The sequence below is a fragment of the Solanum dulcamara genome, chromosome 6 (assembly GCF_947179165.1).
Source record: "Solanum dulcamara chromosome 6, daSolDulc1.2, whole genome shotgun sequence".
In the NCBI taxonomy this organism is placed as follows: Eukaryota; Viridiplantae; Streptophyta; class Magnoliopsida; order Solanales; family Solanaceae; genus Solanum; species Solanum dulcamara.
In genome coordinates, this window is record NC_077242.1 from 76,200,048 (window position 1) to 76,210,414 (window position 10,367).

At 35.7% G+C, this 10,367-nt stretch overlaps 2 protein-coding genes across 2 annotated transcripts; one reads left to right on the top strand and one right to left on the bottom strand.

Annotated features, from left to right (window-relative positions):
• Positions 1 to 342: 342 nt before the first annotated feature.
• On the top strand, positions 343 to 3,745 carry LOC129891590 (probable glycosyltransferase At5g03795). The gene is made up of 2 exons (XM_055966999.1): positions 343 to 1,504; positions 2,878 to 3,745. The coding sequence occupies exons 1-2, from the start codon at positions 678 to 680 to the stop codon at positions 3,362 to 3,364; spliced, it is 1,314 nt and encodes a 437-aa protein (XP_055822974.1). The 5' UTR covers positions 343 to 677; the 3' UTR covers positions 3,365 to 3,745.
• Positions 3,746 to 3,890: 145 nt separating this feature from the next.
• On the bottom strand, positions 3,891 to 10,063 carry LOC129891591 (uncharacterized). The gene is made up of 5 exons (XM_055967000.1): positions 9,763 to 10,063; positions 7,818 to 7,997; positions 5,770 to 5,896; positions 5,465 to 5,578; positions 3,891 to 4,258 (listed from the first exon to the last, which is right to left on the bottom strand). The coding sequence occupies exons 1-5, from the start codon at positions 10,018 to 10,020 to the stop codon at positions 4,143 to 4,145; spliced, it is 795 nt and encodes a 264-aa protein (XP_055822975.1). The 5' UTR covers positions 10,021 to 10,063; the 3' UTR covers positions 3,891 to 4,142.
• Positions 10,064 to 10,367: the final 304 nt, after the last annotated feature.

Genomic DNA, 10,367 nt, shown 5'->3' on the forward strand with positions numbered 1-10,367 from the left:
ATGTTTGTCACAAACAACTGTATATTCGCACAAATTATACAAAATTCAAACTGTAATTACAGCTAAATATTTGTCACACGCCATAATTAATTCAAACTATAATTATGTTAGCTAATTAACTAGTATATATTTACTTATCCGCTTAATTTTTCCTTTTTTTCTATTCCAAATAACTATGATTTATGAAGGTCACTCTTGCAAATTATCCGACAAAATGCCGATTCATAGAATCCTAAAAAATTCTTTTGCCAACGTTTTCGTGACGTCCTACGTTGTTTCAAGGTAGTATTTTTTTATTTTTGTTGTTGGACATTAGCATTCTTTTTTAATCATATAAAAATTTTGCCGCCTGCTTAACCCAACCAAATAGTCCTATATTTCCATTTGAAAAGTCTGTTGAAGTCACAACTCGAATAAACATTCAACAATTCTGAAAATTCTTGCAGAAATTCATCTCTTGTAGCTGAAAATGGTTCTTGTGTGTTTTTCTTCTTCGTGGGGTTGAAAAAAAAAAGGATTTTTAAGCTGACCCAGATAAGTTTCTTGATTTCTCTGTTGATAAATATTGTTTTTTTCTGTTTTTAGAGAAGTTTTTTTGTTGTTCTTCTTTGTGGGCTTGAAAAAATAGGATTTTTAAGCTGACCCGGATAAGTTTCTTGATTTCTCTGTTGATAAATATGGGTTTTTGTGCTTTTAGAAAAAGTTTTAAACTTTTCAGATGGTGGGGTTTTCTCAGGCCCTTTTCTGTTATGTTGATTGTAGTTGTAATGGTGGGTGTTTTACTAATGGTACAAACAAAAATGAAGGATTTGATACAGAAAAATCGAGTTTTTGTTCAGTTTGATGTTCAAGAGAAAGTGGAAATGAAGAATCTTGAACCAATGAAGGTGCAAAATAGGTCTAATAAAGGTGAAATTTTGTCAACTAGTTATAGTCCATATCATGATTGGGAGTTATTTGCTGCTGATTATGAAGAAATGATGAAAACCTTTAAGATATTTGTGTATCCTGATGCTTTTATGACCAACAAGTTTTCGACTTTTTCGAGTATTTTTCTTCCACATACAAACCCCTTTGATCCAAAATTGGGAAATTACTTTAGTGAACACATGTTCAAGATTGCTCTTTTGGGTAGTCCCTTTGTTACTCAGAATCCAAAAGAGGCTCATTTTTACTTTATGCCCTTTTCGATCAACGTTATGCGAAATCACCCTCGCGTGCATTCTGCATCCGCGATTGAAGATTTTGTTGCTGGATATACTGATAGAGTTAGATCAGAGTTTAAATTTTGGAATGCATCTGGTGGTGCTGATCATTTTTATGTGTACTGTCATTCTATTGGTCGAGATGCTGCCTCTAAGCATCAAGAATTGCATCATAACTCAATTCAGGTTACTTGTTCGTCCAGCTACTTTCAGAGGCTATACATTGCCCACAAAGACATCGGGTTGCCTCAAGTTTGGCCTCGCCAACATGAGGAAGTGTTGAACTCTCCAGATGTGAGGTATGATGTCATTTAACTGCATTGTGTTGCAATTTCTGTTGATAAGTGATTTTTAACGACTACTTGTTTTGTGTATGTGTGGGGGGGAGCTTGACCTATAGGCAAGTTGAGCTTCGCCTATTGGTGTAGTGGCGGTTTTATTGAGAATCCACTTAGTATAGAAGCAATGATGTACATCTTTCATATTAAATGATTAGAAACAGTTGATCAAAGACAAATATATTCATGCTTCATTAGAGGTTCGTTTGGACCCTTTGTACTCAGATACATTTTGGATTCCATAAAGAAAGATGTGCTTTGTCGATTCGGGAACAAATACAATGTGCTTTATGGGTTTACAATTTTCGGTGTTGCAGTAATTCCTGGATAGAGTTAACATAGAGAAGGGTGATGAGTACAAAGTTGATGATCATGAGTGGGCAAATGTTTAGTGGAGAGATATTTATAATAATGCAGCTAGGTAGCCTATGGATTGTTCAAAAATGAGAAGAAAGAGATTTTGCAATCGCTATAGAAGTTTGTACTGCAACTTAGCTGCCAAACATTAACGAAGTAATAGCAAAGAGGACATGTTTGAAAATAGTTTAATCTTCTCCTGAAGGTAGCCGTTCTCTCAAGGCACTGATATTCTGAGTCTCTCAACAACCAGCATCAATGCAAAAAGAAAAAACTTCCCCGTCACATCATTAGCCAGCGTAGGATCAGAAGTAGAGAATAAGGGTGTTTCACTTTTTCACTCGGCTAACCATATCAAGCAGATATGTTACTATTGGAAGAAATATATGATACTCGATTACAAAAGTCTGAATTTAGGAAAAGTGAAGGTTTAGGCTCTTAATAGATGCTAGCAGCTGTTCTTAGAAGCGTAAAAGATGAGGTAGATCACACATATCATGGATAAGTCCGACTCAGTTAACACGAAAAGGATATATGAAACTGTTCTAAAATATATAGATGTAAAACACCAGTAAACTATTACCTTCCCCAAGCCAACAGCCTTTCTCCGCTATCATCAGATTCTTCCATGGAGTTCAATGAGTTGATCGAGCACTTAAGCACTCTTTTCCCCAAGGGTGTGGCCTATGATGTATTCATTTGTTCACTTCAAACACCGCGTATGAAAAATTCTGGGTACACTATTGCTCAAGAGATCTCTCTAGTTGACTTGTTCGTAACTAAATTGGCCAAGTCATATATTGTTTCTTGTTGTAATCCATAATCTTTACGAGTCTGACTTTATCTGTCTTGGATAAGAAGATCCAAGCTATGAACATATCATGGAGTTCTGAATCTAGTGATGTGAACACAGCTTTTCATTTAAGCTCGTGTCCTGTACCTTTGTGCCTTTTGACATGTTTTATTTGTTTTTGCAGATACAAGCTTGTGTTCTTTGCTGGTCGCGTCCAAAATTCTCTTGCAAGACGAGATTTATTGGAGCTATGGAAGAACGATAGCTCCTTTGATATATTCTCGGGGAGTTCATCTTTCCCTTACAAGGAAGGATTTCGGAGAAGTAGATACTGCCTCCACGTCAAAGGTTACGAGGTGAATACAGCTAGAGTCAGTGATGCTATTCAGCATGGTTGTGTCCCTGTACTAATTTCGAACTACTATGATCTTCCATTAGCCAACATATTCGATTGGAGCAAGTTCTCAATTATTGTTAATGAAAGAGATGTTCCACACTTGAAGAAGATATTGCTCTCTGTGCCTGAACGAACGTACCTCAACATGTATAAGAACCTAGGCATCGTGAGAAGGCACTTCGCGTGGTATAGTAGCCCGAAAAAATACGATTCCTTCCATATGACAGTATACCAACTTTGGCTCAAAAGGGGACTACATCGAATCGATTGGTGATATCTACTATTTGAAACCAGTATCTGATTTCACCTTAGATGACATCTTGCAATGTGTGTTTTATCATCTTATAATTAACTTATGTGATTTTGCTAGATGTTATCTAAAGGGGCATAGGGGTTGTATTTTGCTAGATGTAGCTGTAAATATTTTGACGTCACAGAACAGTCTTAACATAGTAGAAGGGTGGAGAGAAAGGGGTCGGGTCCAATGTGTGTGTTTAACAATTTATCAAAAACAATCTATCTATTCTCACATACATCCTATCTGAACGTAGGATATTTTATTAGATCACACTCTAATTTGTTATTGTTCGTCTTTTAAGACTACCCAAGAACAATATGTTGATAATGTAGTGCAAGGGTTCGAAAGCTTTGACATCCACAAATTTGTTGTTTGCCCGGGACTTGCCTGCCATCTTCAACTAGCACAAGTATTGAGCAACTTCCAACACAAACACGACAACTCTAAATTCACCAAATAGTCTTCTGTAAATATACCTTTAACGGTAAACTAGGTAGCACTGAAATGATAAATGGAGTTCAACAAATATAAGATGGTCTGTACAGTCCACTGGTCATGCAATATTAGAAACACCAAGGCTTCAAGCCATCTGCTTTTTAACATTTAGAAACCTCAAATTTCAAATTTTGGCCAAAACTTATATACTTTAAAAGCAATACCGTGATACATTGTTCAAAACATGCACTCCCAAATGTCCTGTTTAATTAATTTCAGTCAAGAAATGCAAATTTTGCCAACATGAGAAAAACCCTCATCACTTCTGAAATTGAACGGAGTAGGAACCGGTGTTTGGATCTTTAACTGTTTTGAAGTTGTCAACGCTCATACCAAATCGGCCCAAAATGGAATTTCCCATTTCTTTGAGCTTGCCTGTAACATAAATACAAATCATTAAACATTTAAAGAATCACAAAATAGAAGTGGACAATGAGCATGATTGATAAGTGCCTATACTCCTTTGAAAGTAAAACAGTGAATCGTCATAAACAGAATACGTCTCAGATCAAACAGTAATAAGGATGTTAATCTACAAACCAAAACTCCCTTTAGAAGAACTTGAGATGATACAATGACAATCAGCCGAGAAGGGATCAAATAATCAGGACCTGAAAGCTAAAAGGCAATCTCATGGATTCCAGAACAGTAGCTATAGTACATTTAGCACGGAAGTGGATTCAGCTAAGATTATGGTATAATTTTTTTCCCTGGTTTTAACTAATATCCGCAACCAAACACTGAACAGATTTAATCCCATAATTATACTGGCATAACTCCTAATCCCTGTAGCCAAACAGCCCCTAAAGGTTAAAACTGCTGTCTACCAAAGCATATACTAAAGTAGAGACTACCAACCAAAGAACAGCCCCAAATCTTGCATATACATTTCTACATATCCACTTAACCACTTCCAAGAATGAATATACAGTACATACGATGAATTATTCTAGCAGATAGTTATATAAACCACTAGAAAGGCAATTTCTTCAACTGCCGGAAGATGAGTCAAGTATCAACTCTACAATACAAAATGAATGAGAATATAGCTGGGCACAACGTTTCTGGAAGAGCATTGATCTAGACAAACTGATGCTAATTTTTGTAGATGGAGGTATTATACAAAATAGATGCCATTACTACACCTTTTTTCAGAATGCAGATAAATGTTGTAAAATTTTAGGAGACTATTTGCTAAAGCATGTAAGTCATGTTCAACCTTCACTAAACAACTAGTCTGAGAAGTAACACAGAATCTCCGAGTGCAAAAAGACAATAGTCCACAACCATGTGAATGACAGTTCTATTTAGCTTTGTGATATTTATTTCCATATATATTTTTTTTGATAACCATGGTATCCGGACCAGCTTGTGCACACCAATGTTTATTGCCATAAATAATTGGCTAGGAATTGGTGACATGGACTAGATACCCTTCCCACTAACTAACATAAATAAGTGGAGAGAAATGTCAAATCATTAACAGTTGCATAGGAAAGAATCTCTACTATTTTATAGAGTTACATTAGAAAAGAAAATAAAGGATAAGTAGATGCAAAGACAGGAGACTATTAAGCTTACCTATCATCTCTTCTTTCATCTTTTCTCGCTTCTCATCAGCTAATGGCTTTAGACGCATCACAGTTCTCCTAGCTTGGTCATGTGAGGGTTCCAATTCCAAGATTTTTGTCATGTCTGCAAGATTTGAAAAACCAAAGGGAATAAGAGCAGAAAAAAAGATCCTGACAGGAAATACAAGATTTCCACCAAGTAGCCCAGTAAATGCGAGTATGGATACTACTTATTTAGTGATGCAGCTAAGAAGTACCAATCGCAGTGACATTGTACTGAATAATCATAATTCAACTTCAGAACCCGATGTTTACCAGTAATAGCCTCCTCAAAGTGTTCAAGCTTTTCATGTGCCTCTGCTCTTCTAACCAGAGCCTTTATATATGTAGGATTTAGTTCTACTGCTTTTGTGCATTCCTTGATTGTCTCTTCATGTTTCCCCTGTAGATGAAAAAGTACAATTGCTATCATTAGTAGATAAACAAAAACTCACACAGATAAACACATTGACATCTTACATACTACACGGGAAGAGTATAAAACAAAGATATCAGAAAATCAAAAAGAAAGTCGTGGAAATTGTTTCTAATATGAAGGGAAGGTTGGACTAATATCACGTGTGCAAAGTCAACTTCTATTTTTTGTTGTTTGTTAGTATACAAAGTAAGCTTTCAAATTCTTTATTTCGAAATTGCAGAAAAATGGTGAGACGACAATTGTTTCTTGTATGCTGATCACTGGGAAGCAATACACAAAAGGAAAGATACCACATTCTTTCTCTAAGTTACACATCTTCTCACCCTGTCTTTCTTCCTTCCCAATAACTCTAATATAGAACCACACAACCCAATGCTATAGAGTTTCTATTCCAAATATTGAGGTAGTTAGAAAACTAGAGTCAAATGATTCATGATTGCAATACGCTCTCAATGACTTATTGGAGCCTTTTAACTACAAACCAATAGCCAGCTTCACATCACGCCAGTGTTACCCCCAGTATATGGAACCATAATAAGAAAGATGTTAGTAGCTTATAATTGGATAAATAATACTAGAAGTCCCTATGCATGATGAAGCTATAAAGAATTTGCGACTATTCATGATAAGAACTCATTGCAGTCAAGAAAGTGGTAAAACAGTTTCCCAAAGCATGGTTACAACCTAAGTGGCATCTATTTGCCACAAAAAATTGACCACTTGAGGAAGTCATACAAAAAAAAAAGCGCAATAGATAGAGATAAAAAGAAAAAGCAATAGGTATAAACCTCCTGTTACAAAGATCAAAATAAGGATTACTCTCTTCAGTACTTTTTTGTGGGGTGATGGCATACTATCATCTCACTCAGCCCTATCATTCAGTGAGACACAAGAACAGAGGGTTTGGGGGTTAATCCTACAGTTTTTCTTAGCCTATATATATATATATCTGCATGCTCGTTAATTTCAGGTGCTAACTTCAGATAAAACATATATCTACAAAATCTGCTCTGAGCTAAAGTTGAACATTCACAGAAACAAGTGCAGATGGAACAGCACATGCAGAAATTATATGAAATCAACTATGGCTAAAAATAGCTACCTGAAAATAAAAAAGGAACAAAAAAACAAACATGAGATAACCACAATGAAACAGTATGGATCACCAATGACGACACATCAGAGCTAATGAAGTTGGTGAAAGTCATTATCACCAAATAATAATAGAGCAGTAGTTATCATATAAAGGAATCTCGCAATCCCCCTATCAGTTGATGTATTTTCATCATAGGCTATCTCAAAAGGAATGAACTCTTTCTACATACTGTAGAATTTAACTGTTTCATAAGAATGGTATTGCATAAAACCATACTATCACTGATTATCTTGAATATGATGTGACATCTCTCTCGTAGACTATACACATCTCCATATGTTTAAGTTTTCAAGTTTTGCTTTAAAGATATTCCCCAAACAAGATATGACCGTCATGCAAACTTAATTATCAGGTTCAATCAAAGCAGCTTTAAAGGGATATAGAAGACAAGACTATTATTAGTTTGTCAGTCAGAATTTCTATATCCAATATATGGAAGGACGACAGATGTCTTTTGAATGTTCAAATGATCAGTAAAAGCTGCAAATTTGATTTCAGTATTTTTTTCGTGACCTAACTAAATTGCTAAACTAAAAGCAGTAAGAATCTGAAAGGGACAATGCAAATCAATGAAGAGCTATACAGTCACGAACAAACACACGCTAAACATAAAAGACTTCTGAAAATTTCGGTGTAACTATTCTTTAGAAAAGCCTACCCTATCTGCACTTGCAACCCATGTCAGAATTTTGACTTGCATAATGTACAAAATGCATACGCTGAGCTTACCAGTTTGGAGAAACAAGCTGCACAATTAGCATGGCATATTGAACGAATTTCAGTACTCGAAGGAATATCTGCTGCAACTTGTAAAGCTAGCTCATATTTTGACAATGCCTCTTCATAAAGCCCATCCTTAAACAATGTATTGCCTTCAACTTTTGCATCAATTGCTTGAGCCAAGGCTTTCTGCTCCTCAAAATGAACGGATCATATTAATAATTGTTGAGAGCTACTATCTTAGTACAGTTTCACAACTAAGAACAACAACATACCCAATGTAATCCTACAATGGGCAATAATGATAGTTGAAATGGCAATGGACAAAACCTTAAAACATATTAATAAGAGAAAGAAGACCAGGCAGATTGGATTCACACAAATACATTTATGATGGAATCCCTCAATGTCGAAAGGGAAAAACCAAATGGGGAAAGAGAAATAGTCGTTGAATTTGCACGACCCGCAAAAAGAAAAAGTTCTTTTACTTCAGTGACATTTCTGCCCATGACCCAAGGTTGAAAACAAACATCAACTAGATTCTCTACACAAGTTTCATATTTCCTAATCTTGTATTTGGGATGGTGGCACTTCTTCACGGGAAACTACCTAATCTCGGAAGGCATTCTATCCTCAAGTTAAGTGAGGCAAGCAAAAAAATAATTCTTTTTTGGAGTTCTTGATTCATAAAATGTAGGACATCAAGGGTCAGACTAAAGATCTTAAAATGCTTGTAAGTGGTTGTTTTGCAATTATTTAACTTCTTAACGTACTAATATTCTCCACTTAATGTTACTCATATATATATTCCACTTTATGTTGATGTTAAGATGATGGCAAGAACACAGCTTTCCAATATTGAACTTTCTTTGTTGGAGGTGACTTGGGCGATGGCAAGGACAGTGTTAGAGACAATCACCAGTTGGAAGTTACGAGAATTGGCAAAGAGAAGAAAGCAAATTGGAAGACCACTCTGTTGTTTATTTTTTTGGCAGATTTGGAATGTGAGGAATAGATAACTTCCCCATAGCAGCGAGGAGGACATTTTTTTCATTAATAATACACCAAGAAGGTGTCAAGTACGCAATAGTAACATGTTAAAGAACCGCAAGACATTCCTAGCTGCAAAAAAGATATTGGTTATATCCAAAGACTCTTGGTGTTTCATATAACTTTCTGGTGCAAGGAGAAGATACTATTATGCAGAGATGATTGGGCTACTTGATTGTTTTCAGTTGTGGTCGAGCCACTCAGTTTTACATACTCAGCTATCATGTAAACATTTGTTAACACCTTGTTGTAATATAAATGAAATGAAATTTGTCTCATCTAAAGAACAGAATCACCAGAGAGAATTTCAACAAATTGAGAAATAAATTCCCTAACTCTACTCAGTTCCTCTGAGACAATATCTCAAGAAACTAAAATAGGAATCTCAATTTTTTTTTGAACCTAAAAAATAAAAAAATCGAGATTCCTATTTTAGTTTCTTGAGATAGTATCTCAAATTGCAGAAATTCTAATCACCACTTTTTTTTTCAGATGCGCCATTTCAATGAACCACGATCAGAACCTCAAACTACAACCTTTAATTGAAAAACAATAAAAAAAAACTACAGAGCTCAAAAACATTAATTTTTTGTATAACCGTGCTGACTGAGCTTGCACACACCTCGCCTACTAGAGAAAATTTGCCCTATCCATCAAGGCTAAGACAAATGAAAAGAAATCACCTAATATTTATATCTCGATTGAGATTTGAACAGGATTCTCAACCACTTCAACGACCACAGCCACTAGGCAAACTCAAAAACATTATACACAATGTACAGCTGATTAAACTAACCCAAACTTATCTAAACTCATCACAATCACTCTCCAATGCCTAACAACAACGAAAAATAGCAACATAAATTAATCAATTAAAAAAAATTGTGAAAGAATAAAACCGTACCTCATTCAACTGTTCCTGATTTACTTCAGGCTGCTGCTCCGTCTTCTCCTTCAACAAATCTCCATCAGAAGAAGACGACGCCGTATTCATCGTATTTTCAGATTCCCTATTACTTCCACTTTCGGTTTCCTTCAATTCTGTATCACTCGCAGTCTCGTACCCATCGGACACGTAACCAGACGGCGGCGCTACCACCTCCGCCGCCGCCGTCGAAGTTTTACCGGCGGCCGGCGAATCTACTTGTTCAATCGACACCATTTCTATGAGCTTCTAAAAGTTTCTTCTTCGTCTTTCAGTCTTCTCTGTGAAAAAATAATTTTGCTTGTGAATCGAGAAAGCTCTTCTTTATATATGACTGTAAGCAGGGACCTAACGACGTCGGTTTGGTATCATAATGGGTCGGGTCGGGTCGGGTCAAAAAAATCAACTTTATGAACCCGAATTAAAGTACGAAGCGAATTTTAGGAGAAATCCAAATTTACGTAGGAAAAAGTATCAAACAGAATCATAGAAGAAATTTAAATATACGTAGACAATAATATCAAATAATTTTAGGAGAAATTTAAATTTACGTAGAAAATAGTACCAAATAGATGTTAAGAGAA